The sequence below is a fragment of the Convolutriloba macropyga genome, chromosome 9, assembly GCF_964194025.1.
Source record: "Convolutriloba macropyga chromosome 9, txConMacr16.3, whole genome shotgun sequence".
Classification (NCBI taxonomy): Eukaryota; Metazoa; Xenacoelomorpha; order Acoela; family Convolutidae; genus Convolutriloba; species Convolutriloba macropyga.
The window spans coordinates 55,739,564-55,761,665 of NC_134476.1; the positions used below are offsets into that span (position 1 = coordinate 55,739,564).

A 22,102-nucleotide genomic window follows, 5' to 3' on the forward strand; every position below is an offset into this window, starting at 1 on the left:
GAAAAAGTTCCCTGGACGCTGGGGCTCAAAACCTTTGAAAAAAAAATTGAGAAAAATTGCAAGTGTAATAAAAAAACATGAGATATCAAAATGATGATCCTCTTTCCTTTGCAACTAAAAACTACACAATAGTCCAAAATCAAACACCAGAAGAGGTTCCCTTGCCCTTGAGGAAAACACAGAAAAATAAAAAACTTAGCTCAAGCTCATAAAAATTATAGGTAGTAAAAATCAATTAAGTGTTGCAGAAAAACTTTATCAGCTTTGACAAACGTCAATTTAAGACTGATTAATCAAAAAAACTCGAAACATGACAAAAAAAATAAAATTTCGATGCACCACTCTAAGCAATTGAAAGATTGCTAAACCCAGCTCTGGGCCATCAATGGAACTTGATTCCCACTGAGGTTTACCTGTTTATTCCACTTTGAAAGCTCCAAATCATGGAAAACGTGTGAAACCATATTACAAAAAAACATCTTACAAAGTTACAATCCAAAGAATTAAATTAACTAATGACCAGGAAATTTAAAAAGTTACAGAAAAATTTCAATTAAATTATCATCCGACAATTAATATTTTTTTAGCAACATCCAACTCCAACAGTCAACAAGGCCTCTTACGGAATAGGCGCAAAAATGAACAAAAAAATCTTAAAATTATTAGAAATGTTTTTCTTCCAAGATTTAGAGTTTTATAAATTCATATGAACAACAACAGTTTTTGAAAAAAATGACATCAAGGGTTTTTAGAATGAGTAAGTAACGCAACAGTTTTGTGGGAATCAATAGCAGATAAAGTAAAATTTAAAAAATTTTAAAAACCACAAGATGCTTTTTAGCAGTTCTAATGGCTGAAAAAGGACAAAATAACTTCCAAACGTCAGCTATACGCTGCAGTCTATAAATTGACTTTGAAAAAAAACATCAATAGAAGGCCAAAAAAATCTTTAATGTTGTTTTTGACGCAGCGATAAGACCACAAAAACAAAAACAATTAAGACCAATAAATCAATTTTACTTTTCAAAGAGCAGCTACCAGAATCTCAAGGGCGATTTCTATGAGCTCAAGCGTCTAATTAGACTCACTTGTTACTTGTTAAAAACCCACGTTTTCTGCCATTAACGAGATTAAAGCAATAAAATTTCAATACCTACAAAAAATACTAACGAAACACAAAAAAAGTACTTTACTTTGGAACAAAAAGCATTTAAGTAAAAAAATCGCTATTATTCATAACAATTGATTAAATTCCTTAGGCTTATTTAACCATCATGAAGACTTTTAATTAAGAATACTAAGAGACAAGACATCAAATTCAGCAGTAAAAACTCGGAAACCTCACAGAATTGTAATCTTGCTTGAGAAGAGAGAAAGTCAAAAGTTATAGAAAAAACTAGTTTCGAACTGAAGCAATAAGAAAAGTTTGAAATCTTTCTTATTAGCAACTTATGAGACATGTCACTAATGAGATAAATTGGTACGACAACAAAAAGCACAGCAAACACTCTAAAAAATTGTTTAAATATTTTGGGAACAAACAGAGTCAAAACCATGAAAGCCACTAGCCATAACCTTGAATACTTGATTAATTAGGCTAATTTCTGCCTATTAGCAGACAATGACATTGTCATTAACGGTACAAAGAGATAAAACAACAATAATACAAGGCAAAATTCAGATTTTCATTAATAATTTATGACAACAAATAGTGTCAGTGAAAAAAAAAAACGCGTTAGCCGCCCTTTGATGAATTCAATCATTTGTAATAAGGCGCCACTAAAACACATATCTACCATTTTAATAGCATTTAAGACCAGACACTCTGAAAACACTAGTCAAATTGCCGCACGTGAAAAAACTTGCTTTCAAAAACATAACATTTTTCAAATACCGACTTCTCTCGCCACTTTAAATTTACATGGAACGAAACTAACGCTTCAAACCTACTCCGTTAATGACATTGTCATTAACAGTACAAAAAGATAAGAAAACAATAATAAAGGCAAATATAGATTTTCGTTAATAATTTAAGACAACAAATAGTGTCAGTGTAAAAAAAAACGCATTAGCTGCCCTTTGATGAGTTCAATCATATATAATAAGGCGCCATTAAAACACAAATCTACCATCTTAATAGCATTTAAACCAGACACTCTGAAAACAGTAGTCAAATTGTCGCATGTGAAGAACATAGCCGGCAGATTACCGGAATAGCCGCGAAAGAATTGACCTGCGTGCCATATAATAGAGATAGAAACAGATACAGATCTAAATTGAAAAAAATCGACGCCGCTCAAAAAACTAGGTAAAAAACATTCAGCGATAAATTAATAACGCTTGTTAAAATTCATTCCACAGAAGCCTCTTATTAGGGACCTTTACTGCACATATGAGTTCCTTTGACCTTAAACAAATTCAAATTAAACTTAGGTTTTAAAGTGCAAAAGTCATTTTATTGAGTGAGGTAAGTCACGTATGATCAAAATCTAATTACGCAAATAAATTAAAACCTTTTTGCTGAAGCGAGTGAGAAATGACGTCACGCGCGCAAATGCCGTTAGTGAGAGGAAGAAGTCATTCAGAAAATTTGACTTTTTCAGCTTTGCTGTGTGAACAAATGTAAAACGAAAAAAGAGCGTCAGAGGACGAAACAAAAAAACATAGCAGGACAAGTCCTGACGTACAATTCAAAGAATTTTCATTGACTAAACAGAAAAACTAGACCTAGAATGGACTATAATTGAATTGAAAAATCCATTTTAAAAAAAAATCAGAACAAAAAAATAAGAAATAAACAGAAAATCAATGTCAAAATGCCGCATGTGAACAAAAAAACCACTAGCGAGAAATGAAAATTTAATTCAAACAAAAAACTAGGCCTAGAATGAGCTCTGAATGGATTGGGAAAACCAATTAAAAAAAATCCGATCCAAAAAATCGAAAAAACAGTAAAAATCAGAGTGAAATTGCCGCATGTGAACAAAAAACCACTAACCGAGAAACCGAATTTTTGTTCAAACATCGTTTTCTCACTCTACTTTAAAATTAGAGCGAAAAAAATTCACGCCGCAAAACCACTCGCTTTTTCGCTCCATTTCCTGTTTCGGCGTGACCAAAATCACCACCCCATTTTGACTTCAAAAATCATGAAATGTGTGAACAGATCTTAAAAAAAAAGACAGCGCCCCAATACAATTCAAATTATTTGAATTGTAAAAAAACCAAGAGCACCGCAATATAGCTTCACTCAGCTTACAGCTTCGCAGCTATAAAATAACTTGCTTTCAAAAACATAACATTTTTCAGATACTGACTTCTCTCGCCACTTTAAAGTTACTTGGAAAAAAACTAACGCTCCAAACCTTGTCCTCTTTAGGCTCCCTTCACTACTCCACGTGATAGCGGCTCACGTGAGAAGGTCGAGAAAAGCCTGAACAGATCATAAAATAAGACAGCACACCAATACAACCCTAATGCTTTGGATTTTACAAAGACAGAGCACCAATACAATCCAAATTCTTCGGATTGTAAAAGATCAAGAGCACTGCAATATACGTCCGCTAAGCTTACAGTTTCGCAGCTATAATAGCCGACTGCAGCGAAAACATTATTTGAATTTAAGCAAAAAGAAGGCAAACATTCATCGCAAAAATTAGGCTGAACAAATTGTGGAAACAGCTACCAATTGAAGAAAGAATAGACCCTTTTGTTGCAAAAAGGGATACTAATGCAAAACGGAACCATGTCTCGGTGAGATGGCTTGATGTGGAAGAGGGCAGCAATTGCGTGACTCATACTAAACATAGCTGGCAGATTGTCAGAAAGTAGTAAAAAAAACAGACCAAAAACGAAGCTTCTTTTAAAATTAAATGCTGAGAAGTTACATTTTGATTGCGAATCTGTTAAACTTGTAGCTGCTTCTAATAGGTGCACCAAAATAACCTTCCATTAGAGTGACACACACTCACTTGACCTTATTTCTTTGAATTAAAGTTAAGAAAAGTCAATTTTAGAGTGAGCAAGTCATTTTTGAGAGTGAGGCAAGTCACATGTGGCCAAAAATTTATCACGTGCATGAACAAAAAACTCGTTTAATTGAGGGCAAAAGATGACGTCACGCACGCCCCACTTATTGCCCCAGTTCAATAATAGCCCCAGTTATCGCTGTGCGGCTAATTAATAAATCAGTCTGACAAATGCAAAACATGGTAAACAAACTCAGAACTGGTCCAGCGAGAATTTAATAGGTCCTGAATTTTACTCATTTGTAAAAAGAAAAGGAAGAATCCTACTTATCAAAGACCCCCCCCCCCGCACCCATATGGTACACTCTAAATAAGGCAATAACCATCCCATAAGGCATATGTTACACTCTAAAACTCTCTCGTGTGAAATCACACAATTTTGGTGGATGTGTGAATGAGCGTATAAGGGAAATTAGCACTTTTTAGAGGAATATTTTTTCGCAAGCTGTTTTTTAATTGTTGTATTGAAAAATCCTGAATTGAACACAAAAGTAATAATTTTCGTGAACGCTTAGTATGGTTGAAGTGTTGAAACCCAGAAAAAAATTGACCTAGATTAGACCTGACCGGTTTTCTGACATTTGTCTATTGTGTATTAGGCATTGCAGATTTCCCGGTTAAATTTTATTCACGATTTTTTTTATTGAATTCACAAGAGAAATTTTAAAGTGTATATATATGTTAACCAACTGGTAAAGAATTGCGAATGCGGTGAACTGCTTTGAGTGAATGAGTGGCTATCATCATAATTGGAAATGGCTTCTTCCTCACTGCCTCCTCACTTCCTGTCCATTCGTGGTGGTCAGTTTGGGAGAGTTGGTTGTTAATGTTGTCGATGATGAATTGATCAACAAGAGATTTGAGAAGGCATGATGCGTCAACACTCGAAGTTCCTCTGGCGAATTCGTCAATCAGTACTACACTCCGATCACTGCTGTTGCTGAAAAATGTTTTTTTTTTAATCAAATCTTTCTAAATGCCGCGCAAACATTGAAATACGGCGCATGGTTCTTTCATTGAGAAAATAGCATAACCTAAAGTACCTTGAAAAGGAAACTGATGAAGATCTTTTTCGGAACTTCGTGACAAAAAAAAAACTCAGAAAAAGGGGGGGAAAGTTAACTTTTCTGATTAACTTGTGAGCGTTAAATGTCAACTGTCTCAACAACAGCAGGTACAATTACAGACCGGCTGAAGTTCTTTGAAGATAATTGTCGACTGTCAAGATACACAGCAGAAAAACCAACAAGGAGGCTCGGTAATGTGCATACGCACATAATGTTCCGACCCCGCTCATCCACATTTTTAACTTAATTGGCTACCAAATGATGAAGAGATCAAAAACATAGATATCGTTCAATAAACAACCAATAGAATATAATAATGCCACGCTAGAGGGCCGCTGACAGTTTTTGATAATAGAACTACTAAAAAGGACCATTAAAAAAATAAATAACAGACATTATTTACGACCACAACTCGATGTCTACAATGAAAAAAATCATAAAAAAATCAAACTCGCGTCAGATAAAATCTAAACAAAACAGTTTAATCTATACTTTATTAGAAAAATATGGGACCAGTTCTCAATGCGACTGGTTAACAGGTCGAAAAACAAGTGAAGAAATAGCAAAAAGACGCAAAGTTAAAAAAAAAACGTTTCTATTTTTGAAAACAATTAACTTCACAGTTATTAATGTCATTAGACATCACCTGAAATCACTGAAATTTTTATTTATATCTCCATAGGATGCAATTGTGACATAACAGAATCCAATCTTCAATTGCGCAAAATTTTAAAGCCAATGGGACTTACGATTATTGATATAAACCAAAAAGAAAACAAAAATCCTCTAAAATGTACAAATATATAAAAATCTGAAACATTTTATGAAGTGTCGTAGTAAAAGTATCAAAAAAGCCGAGGAATGAAAATTTGAAGCTAAAACTGTTACAGGGGTTAATTTATAGCTCACTGCAAACGGGTTGTGACCAGTGTTTACAAACACTGAACTACAATTTGACCAAAAAACTATTATAACCAAATGTTTCCAAAAGTCATAACAGATTTAAGATTTCAACAAAAAGCGATGGATTATGTTGCAACACTTCAGGAAGTCAATTGGGCCTATAAATAATGAGACTTCGCCACGACCCCACAAAATACGAAATACATAACATACACACAAAGAAGCCAAAACTTCAATCAATTTTACGACTTCACACAATTCAAGACACTTTACTTATAAGATGTGACCCGCAAGAACTGTAATTCATCTTTTTCTCCTCATCTTAATATCAACGAGCCTTCCCTATAAAAGGACAACGTAGACACAACAACAAAAATAAAGCCGAAAATTGAACAGTATATGAATCTCAAAAACTTTTTTTGAAACTAAGTGGTCGAAGCAATCAGTCACAACGAATAACAAAGCGCAAAAAAATGGATGCAGCGTCAAACGTAAATTCGACTTTTAAATAATGAGGTTGAGTTTTATGGTGACCAAATTGAAAGCAAAGAGACAGTTGAAAAAATTTTGAAAAAATTTAATTTGAAAATCATTAAAACAAACAGCTATAAACTGAAATCTTTATCTAGGTGGAGTTATACGTCCTGGTGAAACAATTGAGACATATTGTTATCAGGTATATGGCTGACAACAACAAAAGGAAAAACAAACATTGAAAAAGCAATAAAGAATTCACAAAATTTTGCCAGATAATTCGGTCTCAGCCCAACTATTCAACAAAAACAATTAATATATACAGATACGCATTTTTCCAACGCTATTGAAATTTCTTACTATGCTTTTTTAAATTAGATTTGCCAACAACAACAATGTGATAATTCGAGAAGGAAACGAAATGGACTCATAAAAATGCAATTATGCTCAAAAATGAAAATGAAAAAAAGTTATTTGAAAACGCGTAGTATCAAAACAAGGAAAACATAATTTTAATATACAACCGTTGCCAACAAAAATGTATTTATCACACGAAATTGGCTTTGCCTGTTTCTACTGAGGCTGCGCCCGAAGTTGAGAAAAACAGTATAAAATAGTGGCAAAGTTCAAAAATTCACCGATCTTTTCTTAAAACAAAAATATTCAAAGTCATAAGAGACAATAGATGACATCTGAAAGAGTTTTCTAGGTTTATTTAAATCTCTTTAAAATTAAACTGCATTTTGATTGGGGACACTAAGTCGTTGGGCTACAAAAAGTATAACAAATGAAAGCAAAACTCAAGAAGTCTATAAAATTTTTACGAAAACGATTGGTCAATGCCATAAAAACCATGAGCTTAACTCTTTTAACCATATTATAATTTCAATTGAAATCTTTTTTGCGAATAGTATCTGTCTTTAATTGAGCCCTGATTTGAGATTCTTGTCAGTAAATTACTTAAAAATATTTAGATAGCGGAAATGCTTTGAAAAAAGGTCGCGCCCCCTTTAAATCTAAAAAACTTTTTATCGTAAGGATCCACGGTGAGATCAAGATCAACCCAGTTATTGTTGCGCGTCTAACAAACATTAAACTTTCAATTGTTCAATTGATTGCGAAATAGATCAATTTTTAAACAAAATTTTCAGTTTGTCAAAAAATAAATAATGCTTTTTTTTTAATAATTACCGTGTTTAAATTCGCAAAAAGTTTGCCAAATTATGATCCAGAAGACTCATACAGCCAGCGGTATTACAACCAGCTCCTTCTCGAGCTTAAGAAGATTTTGACCGCAGTTTTAAGGTTTCTACTTTCAGCAAATTTAAAGCAAGTGGGCTAAAAAAAAGCAAATGTGGTCCTGTTTTTTTCGAAAAAAGTCTGTTTTTTGAAAAATTTAGCATAAATTCTAGCCAAAAAACTCGGATGGAACAACCCAGCAACCCTCTTTTATCTTTAGAGATGAAATAAAAAGCAGTACAGTTTAAAATTTTTACATTTTTTTAGCAAAATTGACAAAACTTTGGTCAAAAATACTGAAAATGTGAATAAAAACAGCAATTATTCACAAAACTTTAAACCTTGATAACTCCCTATTTAAAGCGAAAAATAAAAAAAAATTAATTCTTTATTCTACGCTGGACTGGCTTTCTAATGATATTACTCACAACTTTCTACGATGATTATATCGATCGGCCAAAATTGACTGAACAAAAAAAAACCCATTTGAGTATATAGTTCCTCCCTCCCCACTAAAGTGGGGGTCGGAACAATGATCCGCTCATGATCAAATACCAAACGGCATTTATTGTCAACTGTCCAACATGAAATTACAATTTTTGCCGACTGTCCCAACACTACGCAGAGATAATTGCATACCGCCCTATCACCATGCTGTGACAAATAAGGGCAGACAAAAGTTAGAAAAATAGTTACAAAAAATCTCATGCTTAGCAGCAACAATTGGCGACTAACCCAACTATGAGCACCGACAGCTACTCCGACTGTTCGAAAAATTCACACAGACAATTGAAGATTATATCTGAAATTAACAGTGCACGTTGGCAACCTTATTTCTAAATGCTTGAAAAATGAGCAGCGACAGCTCACACTTTTTCAGAAAATTTTCTGAGAGTATAGTCAGGCACACAAAGTTGCAACGCTATCGAACGTTTCAAAGGTCGAAGTTCAATTTTAAAACATGGAAAAATCTATTAAGACACTATGCGCCGAGTTTTTCGAACGTTCGCTTTCGTTGCGAACTTTATGGGCCTTGCTATAACCATACTTACCACGCTAAAACTTGCGAGCTACAACGTTCGACTATCACAACTTTACCCAGGCTGAGGTGTGCCCCCGAAATTGTTCTGATCGGACGAAAAGTGCCTCTGATCAGACCCCTCCGTGCTCGACACTTTATGAGCGCTCGAAGTGCGTTCAAATTCGTCTCTGATCAGACTCAAGTGCGATCGAATGTTTATGTGCTCGTGTTTCGAAATTGGTTCTGATTAGACTCAGTTGCGCTCGAAATAATTTCTAATCGAAAAGCTTCCAGCGCAGGATTATCGACTATCTTGCGCCCGAACCGTTTGTCCTATCGCGAACCGTTTGTGCTCAAACACAGCTGCACCCGAACCGTTTAGGATCAGACCCAGTGCGCTCGAACCGTTTATGATCAGACCCAATTGCACGTGAAGCCGTTTATGACCAGACTCAAGCGCGCTCGAGAACGGTTGTGGTCAGATTCAAGCGCGCTCGAAATAGTCTGATCAGAGAATGATTTAATTATGAACAAATCTCTTAAATTGGATAAAATATACCAATTTCATTAAAAAAAAAATGATGTCTAAAATAGTACAATACTCACCTGCAGAAGCGGCAATTGTGAGACTATCGCTATAGAAAACAAAACCAAAGTGTTGATATAGTAAACTATCCACTTAGTGCATATTTCTGACTCAATGATGAACTTATACAGCTTTCCATAAGAAACGCATCGTTTTACAGTTACTTAAAAGCCTCTAAAAGGGATCGACACTCTCGATCAGCTGGACAATTGTTTCTGATCAGAGCCATGGGACTTTAGATGAGTCTCGGATTATAACGCTGCTCTATTATTACCTCTTGGCATAGACAATATCTTTAAGTGAAAATATAAGAAATTGAGAAAAAGCTCTCTAAAAGGTCTTTGATTAGACCAAATAGCGCTCAAAATGGTTTCTGATAAGTCCCAGTTGGACCGAACCGTTTATGATCAGACCAGTTGCGATCAAAACTATTTATGATCTGACTCAAATGCGCTCGAAAGTGGCTATGATCAGAATTAAGTGCGCTGGAAACCGTAACGATCGGACTCAAGGGCGACTATTCTCTGAGCAGAGTCAATTGAATTCGAATCCGCCTCTGATCAGACTCAAATGTAATCCTGCGCTCGAAATTGCCTTGTAACATCGAGCGCAAAACAGACAGGTGTCCCTCGAATTGGTTTCATCGGGACAATTTTGAGCGCGCAACTTAGCCTGGGCTAGCAGAGGAACTTGCCAACTATGAGTTCCAAGTATGAGCAACGGTAATTGTTGACTAGCTCAAAACAGTGACAAATATTGACTGCCTTAAACTGTTATGGAAAACACCAACAGAATGCAACGAAACCAAAACTTTACCAACTTCGCAACCATAAATAGAAAAACTATAGTTCGCTAAAAGGTTTGGATGGCAAAGAATGTTCTAGCAGTAGCATAAAACCATGTGAAATAATGGAACACAAGAACGAGAAACTATCAAAAGCCAATTTCGTGAACAATGTGCTTCGCAATTCCTATTGTAATGAAAAGAAAATGCGTAGTATCAAAGCAAAAAAAAACATTAAAAAGATTGTGATATGATTCACTAGAAGCAAGATGCGATTTGTTGTTACAGAGAACAAGCAACAAAAATAGCCAAAATAAAAAAAATCTAACAAAAGTTAGAAATCGACCGATTTTCTAAAAACGAATATTTTCAAATTATCAAACCAACAAAAACTCTTATCTTACAAAAACAGATCAACTTGCAACTGCTCAGGAAGCCAGTTGTGCTTGTTATCTGTAAAAGCAAAGAATAAGAGGACAAAGATAAACAAATACGGAAAAACTCAAAATTTCACAAACAATTTAGGGAAACCACATTAGAAACACACTTGTTAAAATACAGATACTGAAAACCATTAAAAAGATTTTAATTAAAGGAAACTGATAAAAAAAGGATCGAACGTTTAGTTTCGTTTTTTTGCTATTTTAATTGAATCTGCTCTGCAAAGGGTCTTTTCGAAAAGGACAACAAAAAAGCAAGAAAAAATGACCAGCATCGAGATCTCACTAAATGTTTAAGAAAACAAATTTCTCAGCTCCAATGACAACTGTCATAACAAAAGGAACAGCAGAAAAATTGTTTGAAGTAAGAGAAAGCTCACCAGCTCCGTTAATATTGAGACTAACTTGCTGGCTGACACAAGGAAACAAAAATAGGAAGTATAATAAGAAGTCATAAAAACCGTTAGAAGATATAACTTATCAGTAAAGGATTCAATTAAATATCCAAAGAAGCAATTAAAATCTCACATTGTCAATAAAATGCCCCAAGAGAACAAAAAAATTCAAAATTCTAACAATTTTTGCCAGAGAACGGTTTCGCAGTCATTAACCGGAAGCTTTAAAAATGTTATTTTGCGCATTCTTCCGATGCCATTTGGAGCTGTTTTTTCAGTGGCAACTTGTAAAGGGAACAAATAACAACCTCAAAAATATGCAAATATGCAAAAATCACAAAACTTTTATTAAAGTTCGTAGTAAGAAAGCCAAGAAATCATTAGTGGATATTAAATGGGATATTTATTGAATGGACATTTACTGAGATTAGGCTTCATAAGGACAGAAAAAAGATAAGAAGTTGGCAAACTCCAAGATTCCACTGACATTTTCTTAAAACATATATCTTCAAAGTCATAAGAGGCAGAACACAACAACTGAAAGCAATAGGAGCTCTTAGTTCTTACTGAACACAATTGAATTTTCAATTAATAGGACAATTTTATGAGGCTACAAAAAATGACAGATGAAGGCAAAACAGAAGAAATCGAAAACGATTAATTTTTCCAAGATGTTTGCAAAATAGGATTCAAAAGCACTGCAAAACGTTGATTCACAAAGACTCCTATGGGAATCGAAAGTACAACTTGCCTTTTTGTATTTTTTTAAATATTGTGACAGCAGATGCTAGGTTTCCACTTTCGGCATATTTAAAAAAGTTGGGGAAAAACGTAATTGGAGCAGTTCTTGATTTAAAAAATCTGAAATTCAAAAAAAGCAAAAAAATTAGCCAAAAAAGACTGGGAAAAAACCAATGGGTTAGCCTCCTCCATCCTTAAAAGTAAAACGAATAACTTTACTGCTACAAATTTGAGTTTATGAAAAATTGTCGGAAATCCTGGTTAAAAATAAAGGAAAATGTGAATAAAAACATGGAATTCCGTCTACTATTCGCAAAATTTCATACATCAATAACTCAGTGTAAAACCGAAAATAAGGAAAATTATATTTCATAAGGAAAAATAAGGAAAAATCCATAATCTACGCTAGATTGGTTTCCTACTGATAACAATTTCAACTCTCTATGATGAATATTTTGATCGGCGGTTTGAGTATTTAGTCCCCCTCCCCCCAAAAATAGTCGGAAAAATAATTATGTCTCTTTGGAGACAATTATTTCTCTTATATGTTCGAGACAAAATAGCTATTGTGTACAACAGAAAAACAATTATTTATTGGACATTTTAATGATCTTATAATCGACTAAAATGACTACTTCCATAAAAAAGGAAGACAATTTTCATTGTTTGAAAATATTTCTCCAATTATTTTATAATATATTTCTCTCGATTTCCTAATCTACAGAAAGCCTTAACATCCTAGAAACAAAAAACGAATTCTAAAATTGGAGTTAGTTGAAGTTCATTTTAAACAAAACCCTGTTCAATAAATGCAAAAATGCAAAAAAAAAAATAAGTTTTCACGCAGAATTATGATGAGCTTTTAAATTTTTTCTCCGCGTTTAAGATTTTCTTATCACAGCCTGAACAACAAACAATGTTACAAACAGTATTTTCCACTGAAAAAACAGTTTTTTTTGACAAAATAGAGAAGGGAAAGTGCATTTTTTGTTTAAATTCGGAAAAATTTAGCTCACATTTTTGTTGAAATTCCTCGTCTTAACTTTAATTAGTTTATGGGATTTTAAACTTCAAATACAAAGACCTTACGGCTGTCGAACCTACTTTTGTCCGTTATATAAAATGCTAAACTGAGGAGAAAAAGTTCAAGTCACAATTGACGTTTTGACGCAGCACAATTCAATTATTAAGCTCTATGTAATCAAAATTTTAAGTGCATAATGATCATCGTGCTGCAATGAGCTGATTGAAACAATACCACCGTTTGCATGAGTCATTGATTTTGTATCAACTTAGAAGCAAACAATAAACAAAAAAAATTCATCGCATTGTGAGAGAAATGTAAATAACTCCTCTACACAATTCCAATATCAAATAAAACTGATACTTTTTTGTCAATTACAGAAGATCAATTACAGAAATTTTAACAAAACAAAAAAAAAGTTTCAATAAAAGATTTAATAGAAAAAAGGCATAATTTTCTTTGAACTTTATTTGCTCTGTTGTGAAAATGTTTCCCTGTCATCAATCAACAATATCAATCAACAATTTACCAGCCAGACAATCAAGCAGCTATTGACGGGAAAAGAGCACTTTAATTGAAACAATTGAAAGACTTCAAAACACTAACATGGAAATAAAGAAAAGCTGCAAATCAAATTTTAATACCTTGTTCATTTTTTTCTATTTTATTTTGTTAGTGCTTGCTATCGGTCTAAATTTGTTTTCTTCTCAAAATTTCAGTTCAAAGCAACGTATACAGTGAAGCCACAGTTTTCGACACAACACAAAAATTTATGAAAAAGGTTGAGTCAAAACTTTGTTGATAGAATAAATTTCTCATATCTGTTCCAATACAGCTCATAAGCTGTCAAACAAATTTGCGATCAACTCTGTAGTATAAACAAACTTGATAAAACTTAGATAAACTTTGGAGAAACTTGGATAAAGGAGAAGATTACTTATCAAGTCAAATGAACAAGACGCTCTTACGTCTAAACACAGCAACAAAAATCAGTCACATTGCATCATCCTTGAATGAGATCTGTAAAGTAGATAACTGATTGTTTGGTTTTTGCATCAAAACTGACAGAAAATTTATCCAAGCAAACATTTTTTTCGCTCTGAATCCATCGAAAATCGCATTGATCACAAATGTTTTTATTATGGACAAGGTTGTGTTTTCAGCAAAAGTTCGAATAAAAGTTTCGAAACAAATCAGAAACTGTGATGTAGTAAGTTTTTTTCGAAAAGATAATGGTCAGTTTACAAAACAAAACATTAGGTTTTTAGCAATGAGTCCCAAAACTGCCGAAGTGACGCAAGGTAAAAAGCATCAGAAGCAAAAATGAATGATTTTAGCAGTAAAAAATAGTGTTTGGCATAAAAATTTCACTTAAGTGGAGAAAAAATGCAATGCACAAAGTTCGCAAAAATTTCTGGCTTCTGCTTTCCCTTTCAAAACTTTCTGAAGAGAAAACTGGGGATATTTTTATTGTTTTAATGTTCATCAATTCAATATCTGATTGCTTTTCTGATCAACAGTGTAGTCAAAAGTTCTTAGTAAAAATTGATTCCAACATCAGTAACTAATCTATTAGAACATCACTACTGTTTTTTTGTTTTACCTCAAATATCCCTGAATATGAGTGACATACACTCAATTTGCATTGTCTTTTTGAATTAAAAAAAGAAAAAACTTAAAAAAGTGAAGAAGATGAAAAAGAAAAGATTGAACAAAAAACTTGCTCCACTAAGAATGAAAATTGACATGAAATACGCAATTCAGTTGAATTTTAAGAATGAAAGATCAAAGAGCAGATTAGATGGGATCGCGACCTCACTTGGTCGTAATAAAAAAGCAGAAAGAAAGCAAAAGTCTTGACGTAAAATACGAAGAATTGAATTAACTAATGAGTTGGACCATACAATCAACATTTTTTAGCAATATCAAAATTTTCACAGTAGACAAAGCACATGATCTCAAAAGCGGAAAAATAAACAAGAAAAAGAAAACTCTTGACAACACCCAAAAATTTCGGTTTTCTGAAAACTAGAGTTTTCAAGACAAAGAACTGAGTTAATCGCCATAAAATATTGGTACTCAGTCTTCAAAAAAATAGTAGACAGTACAACAAATTTTTGGACAACATTAACAAAAATTTAAAAAATGCTAAAACACCTGAAATATTTTGAACTGAATTCAGAGTCATTTTCAAAATTAGTGGCGTCAGAATAAAACAAAAACTACGAATGAAAAACTTTAATCGCAGCAAAAGATACAAGTTTAGGGGTTGGGCAAAAATTTTAGCAGTTCTGTTAAGAAAAGGGATCTCAGTCAATGAAAGCGCTAGTGTAAAAAAATGACAAAAACAATTACGCTGCAAAAAGCAGTCAATATATACTTACACTTTTGAGACTAATTGAAAGTACCACAATAGAAGAAACAAAGCAGTTTAAAAATCAATAAACGCTATGATCTCAAATCGTTTATTAAATTATGTATGCCTTAATAGCAACCAATGACAATTGTCAAAATTGTGATTTAAATACTGGACAACCTAACTGAACAAAAAAAGAAGCGGCAAAAACTGAAAAACATGCTTGTATTCGTTGAAAACAGTATGTGTCGAATTCATTGAAAGCCGTAACCATCAATTTAAACATTGATTTAATTAATTCTGATTTGATTAATGACAAATTAATTCTCAGCTTTTTGATGAGACTGAAGACAACAAACTGTGCAAGAATTACCCCCAAAACTAAAAAAATTCATTATCAGTTTTGAAAACAAATAATGCAAAAGTGATGAAAACCAAACGCTATGAAAACAATCCAAAGTCTTATTTGTGATTAGCAAATGATGAGAATTTTCATTAATGATAATCACTGATGAAACAACAAAAAGATCTAAAAACGTGGCAAGTCGAAAAAAAGTTGAAGCTTCACTTTTTGAAAAACAAGTTTTGACAAAGCAGATAAAGCACTTAGATATCAATTATCACAAAAAATTGTTTTTGCTACACCTCATCAGTGTGCCAATGAGACCAATTATTAATGAGACAAAGAAACAAGACAACAAAAAGAACTAAAAAAAAAACTTGAAGAAAAACTCTCTAAGTCATATAAACCTTTAAGAGCCCTTTGATGTTTCTGCCTTATTAACGAGCTCTGAATTTTTGCTCCGATTTTTTTTTGTAATCAGTTTCTCAATAACAAAAGGAATATACTGAAAAAGTAAAATAAAGGACTCAGAAGTTTTGCAGATTATTTAATTTTTTGAATGTTTTGGCATGTTTTTTTCAGAAAAATATAGCCGGCAGGTTGCCAAAAAATAGCCGCCGTTGACGCGCTTGACGAACATCGTGATTGAAACAGAAAAAGAACCAAAAATAAACGAAAAGAAAATTGTGACTTATGTAAAACGATAACGTGATCAAAAGGTAAAGCGAATTTTTAAAAAAAAATAGCAGGACATGTCCTAATCTACAATTCAAAAAAAATCATTGACTTGAGGAGCCTAAATGGGACTAAGAAGTTCAATAGTGGGCCTCAAATAACCACATTAGAGGTTAACAAATATCACTATTAAGATTTGAAGTAGAAAATGACACCAGTTTTGGCGCACTTTTCATTTGACTTTTAATATTAAAATACCGCCAATTGAGTTCAGCTGCTTGAAATTGTGATTGAGAGAATATTTTAGATCACGCGAAACGCAAAAAGTCAAGGGCGGTGGGGGGGGGGGGTAGGTAGGTGTTGGGGGGGGGGGGTAGATAGGTGGTGGGATATTTGTGCAGTGTAGTTTAGATAATTAGGGGTAACTTATATAGGAAAACTTAAGTTCGAAAACAGAAGTTAACAATCAAAAACGGAGGTAAATGCTCGAACAGAAAGAAGTCAAAATTCAAGTCATGAGCAAACTTGACTTGATAGGGGGGGGGGTAGATAGGTGGTGGGATATTTGTGCATTGTAGTTTAGATAATTAGGGGTAACTTATATAGGAAAACTTAAGTTCGAAAACAGAAGTTAACAATCAAAAACGGAGGTAAATGCTCGAACGGAAAGAAGTCAAAATTCAAGTCATGAGCAAACTTGCTTTCTGCTAAAAAAACATAGCCGGTAGAATAGCGGAAACGACTCGAATCGTCGCGCAATATAATCTCTAACCTAACCTTACCGAAATCAGAACATCAAAAGAGACAAGAGAAAAAACAAAAGTAGTCCAACAAACCACATTAAAGTGTTTTAAAAATGCCGACAATTTTTTAGTTGCGGGGGGAGCTATTTGGGGTGGGTGGGTAGATAAGTTGGAAAGGTGGGTAGTGCTGGGGTAGTTAGGGGGTGGGGGTAGGTGGAGGTAGTTAGGTGGAGGGAGGGGCTAGTTAGGGGTTAGGGATAGGGGGGATAAGTTGGGGCGGGGGTAGGTAGGTGGTGGGGGGTAGGTAAGTAGGTGGGCGGGGGGGTAGATAGGTTGTGGAGGTGGGTAGTGATGGGTCAGGGGGGTAGGTGGCGGTAGCTAGATGAAGGGAAGGGGTAGGTGGGGGTAAGTTGGGGGTGCGAGGGTGCTAGAGGGTAGATAGGTTGTGGGGGTTTTGTGTGGTGCTGTTTAGATGATTATGGGTGACTCATAAGGGAACAAAAATTATCAAAATGAGCTCCTCACCTTGAACATTACCACCAGTTCCTTATTACTATACATTACAAACGAAGCTAATGCTAAAATCCAATGTTCGAAAAGAGAAGTCAACAATCGAAGGCTCGAAATGATGCTAAAAATTCAAGTCACGAAAAAACTTGCTTTCTGCTTTACAAAAACCTGTAGAGTATCAATACTCCTCTTCGAGTCGTAAAAGCCTGTAGAATCTCAATACTCCTCTTCGAGTCGTAAAAAACGTACACGTTTACTATAATTGCTATGAACTTCGTTCAAGAGCAATTAAAAATCTATCAAAGAAAATCAAAAAACAGAAAAATCGAAACAAAAATGCAGCATAAAAACAAAAAACCACTAGCGAGAAAGTGAATGTTTGTTCATAAGCCACTTTCTTACTCTACTTGAAATTTAGAATTAAAAAAATTTACACCACAAAATTCCTTGCTTTTTCGCTCCACTTCCTGTTTTGGCGTGACCAAAATCATTGCTTCAATTTGACTTCAAAATTCAAAAAGTTTTCTTTGACTTGACAAAAAATATACTTAGAACGGACTAAGAGTGGATTTGGAACATCTTTCAGAAAAACATAACCGACTAAACTTTGGAAGAATTGCTATCGAACAACTGCTGGGAGCTCTAAGCAATTGCAGCCTGCTTCAGTCGGGGGGAGCCTAAATGGGACTAAGAAGTTCAATAGTGGGCCTCAAATAACCACATTAGAGGTTTACAAATATCACTATTAAGATTTGAAGTAGAAAATGGCACCAGTTTTGGAGCACTTTTCATTTGACTTTTAGTATTAAAATACCGCCAATTGAGTTCAGCTGCATGAAATTGTGATTGAGAGAATATTTTAGATCACGCTAAACGCAAAAATTCAAGGGCGGTGGGGGGGGGGGTTGAGTAGGTGTTGGGGGGTAGATAGGTGGTGGAATATTTGTGCAGTGTAGTTTAGATAATTAGGGGTGACTTATATAGCAAAAAATTCTCAAATTGACCTGTTTACCTTTAACATGACCAGTAGTTCCTAAATACTATACATTACAAACGAAGCTACTGTTAAAATCCAATGTTCGAAAATAGAAGTCAACAATCAAAGACTGAGGTAAAAGCTCGAACAGAAAGAAGTCAAAATTCAAGTCATGAGCAAACTTGACTTGATAGGGGGGGGGGGGTAGATAGGTGGTGGGATATTTGTGCATTGCAGTTTAGATAATTAGGGGTAACTTATATAGGAAAACTTAAGTTCGAAAACAGAAGTTAACAATCAAAAACGGAGGTAAATGCTCGAACAGAAAGAAGTCAAAATTCAAGTCATGAGCAAACTTGCTTTCTGCTAAAAAAACATAGCCGGTAGAATAGCGGAAACGACTCGAATCGTCGCGCAATATAATCTCTAACCTAACCTTACCGAAATCAGAACATCAAAAGAGACAAGAGAAAAAACAAAAGTAGCCCAACAAACCACATTAAAGTGTTTTAAAAATGCCGACAATTTTTTAGTTGCGGGGGGAGCTATTTGGGGTGGGTGGGTAGATAAGTTGGAAAGGTGGGTAGTGCTGGGGTAGTTAGGGGGTGGGGGTAGGTGGAGGTAGTTAGGTGGAGGGAGGGGCTAGTTAGGGGTTAGGGATAGGGGGGATAAGTTGGGGCGGGGGTAGGTAGGTGGTGGGGGGTAGGTAAGTAGGTGGGCGGGGGGGTAGATAGGTTGTGGAGGTGGGTAGTGATGGATCAGGGGGGTAGGTGGCGGTAGCTAGATGAAGGGAAGGGGTAGGTGGGGGTAAGTTGGGGGGTGCGAGGGTGCTAGGGGGTAGATAGGTTGTGGGGGTTTTGTGTGGTGCTGTTTAGATGATTATGGGTGACTCATAAGGGAACAAAAATTATCAAAATGACCTCCTCACCTTGAACATTACCACCAGTTCCTTATTACTATACATTACAAACGAAGCTAATGCTAAAATCCAATGTTCGAAAACAGAAGTCAACAATCGAAGGCTCGAAATGATGCTAAAAATTCAAGTCACGAAAAAACTTGCTTTCTGCTTTACAAAAACCTGTAGAGTATCAATACTCCTCTTCGAGTCGTAAAAGCCTGTAGAATCTCAATACTCCTCTTCGAGTCGTAAAAAACGTACACGTTTACTATAATTGCTATGAACTTCGTTCAAGAGCAATTAAAAATCTATCAAAGAAAATCAAAAAACAGAAAAATCGAAACAAAAATGCCGCATAAAAACAAAAAACCACTAGCGAGAAAGTGAATGTTTGTTCATAAGCCACTTTCTTACTCTACTTGAAATTTAGAATTAAAAAAATTTACACCACAAAATTCCTTGCTTTTTCGCTCCACTTCCTGTTTTGGCGTGACCAAAATCATTGCTTCAATTTGACTTCAAAATTCAAAAAGTTTTCTTTGACTTGACAAAAAATATACTTAGAACAGACTAAGACTGGATTTGGAACATCTTTCAGAAAAACATAACCGACTAAACTTTGGAAGAAATGCTATCGAACGACTGCTGGGAGCTCTAAGCAATTGCAGCCTGCTTCAGTCGGGGGGGGGGAGCCTAAATGGGACTAAGAAGTTCAATAGTGGGCCTCAAATAACCACATTAGAGGTTAACAAATATCACTATTAAGATTTGAAGTAGAAAATGGCACCAGTTTTGGAGCACTTTTCATTTGACTTTTAGTATTAAAATACCGCCAATTGAGTTCAGCTGCATGAAATTGTGATTGAGAGAATATTTTAGATCAGGCTAAACGCAAAAATTCAAGGGCGGTGGGGGGGGGGTTAAGTAGGTGTTGGGGGGTAGATAGGTGGTGGAATATTTGTGCAGTGTAGTTTAGATAATTAGGGGTGACTTATATAGCAAAAAAATCTCAAATTGACCTGTTTACCTTGAACATGACCAGTAGTTCTTAAATACTATACATTACAAACGAAGCTACTGTTAAAATCCAATGTTCGAATATAGAAGTCAACAATCAAAGACTGAGGTAAAAGCTCGAACAGAAAGAAGTCAAAATTCAAGTCATGAGCAAACTTGCTTTCTGCTAAAAAAAACATAGCCGGTGGAATAGCGGAAACAACTCGAATCGTCGCGCAATATAATCTCTAACCTAACCTTACTGAAATCAGAACATCAAAATAGACAAGTGAAAAAACAAAAAGTAGCCCAACAAACCAAATTAAAGTGTTTTAAAAACGCCGACAATTTTTTAGGTGCGGGGGAGCTAGGTGGGGTGGGTGGGTAGATAAGTTGGGGAGGTGGGTAGTGCTGGGGTAGTTGGGGGGTGGGGATAGTTGGAGGTAGTTAGGTGGAGGGAAGGGGTAGTTTAGGGGTTAGGGATAGGTGGGGGATTGGTTGGGGCGGGGGTAGGTAGGTGGTGGGGGGTAGGTAGGTGGGTGGGTGGGTAGATAGGTTGGGGAGGTGGGTAGTGCTGGGGCAATGGGGGAGGGTAGGTGGGGGTAGCTAGGTGAAGGGATGGGGTAGCTGGGGGTAAGTTGGGGGGTACGGGGGCGGTAGGGGGGTAGGTAGGTGGTGGGGGGGTTGTGTGGTGTAGTTTAGATGATTATGGGTGACATATAAAGGAACAAAAAATCTCAAAATGACCTCTTCACCTTGAACATTACCACCAGTTCCTAATTACTAAATATTACAAACGAAGCTAATGCTAAAATCCAGTTTTCGAAAACAGAATTCAACAAAAAGATGCTCGAAATGATGCTCAAAATTCAAGTCATAAACAAACTTGCTTTCTGCTTTAAAAAAACCTGTAGAATATCAATACTCCTATTCGAGTCGTAAAAACCTGTAGAATCTCAATACTCCTCTTTGAGTAGAAAAAAACGCACACGTTTACTATAATTGCTATAAACGTCGTTCAAGAGCAATTATAAATCTATCAAAGAAAATAAAAAAACAGTAAAAATCAAAACGAAAATGCCGCATAAGAACAAAAAACTACTAGGGAGAAAGCGAATGTTTGATCATACGCCACTTTCTCACTCTAGTTGAAAATTAGAATTAAAAAATTTACACCGCAAAATCCCTTGCTTTTTCGATCCACTTCCTGATTCGGCGTGACCAAAATCTTTTGCTTCAATTTGACTTCAAAGTTCATGAAAATGTGTGAACAAATCTCAAAAAGAGAGCGCCCCAATACAATTAATGTTCTTCGAATTGTAGAAATAGGAGAACAATAAAGCCTGGTGAGAAACTGAGTGCGGCTATTGATAACGATTTAAAATATAACGCTTCTATTATTGCCATTTTTTCAAATTACTTTCTAGCATTGGGTATTTTTTCAGGCCTATTAAAAATAGTTTAAAATCGCAAAACTTAGTACGGCTTCTTATTGGGCTGTACCAAATTTTGTGAGATTATCAAGGAACTCTTTAAACGTTCATCATGTAGCCCCAATGAATATAAAACATTATCTCGCAACAATTCGAAAATACGAAACCGTATGAAAATTTGGAAGTTTTCGAAGGCCTCGTTTTTTTTTGGAAATGTAATTATCTAAGTACCCCAAAACAGTCATAAAATCAGCTCCGTCAATTTCAAAGTTATAACGGATCACACAATTGCTTTTTGAAACCCAAAAATGAAGCAAAAATCGGAAGTAATTGAAGACGCGAAACTTAAATAGGAAAATTGTTTCTTTCAGAGGCCCTTGTTTGTGTTGATTTGTTAAACCTATGAGTTAATTACTTTGACTTCAAAATTCAAAAAGTTTTCTTTGACTTGACAAAAAATATACTTA

At 35.0% G+C, this 22,102-nt stretch overlaps 1 protein-coding gene across 3 annotated transcripts in view; it reads right to left on the bottom strand.

Moving 5' to 3' along the window:
* LOC142345867 (uncharacterized) overlaps positions 1 to 22,102 on the bottom strand; it is a 171,305-nt gene that overhangs the window by 40,314 nt on the left and 108,889 nt on the right. For all 3 annotated transcript variants that reach the window (XM_075398296.1, XM_075398295.1, XM_075398297.1), the window contains one exon: positions 4,719 to 4,968. In XM_075398296.1, the coding sequence (XP_075254411.1) occupies positions 4,719 to 4,968 (250 nt within the window). The remainder of the gene's footprint in view (positions 1 to 4,718; positions 4,969 to 22,102) is intronic.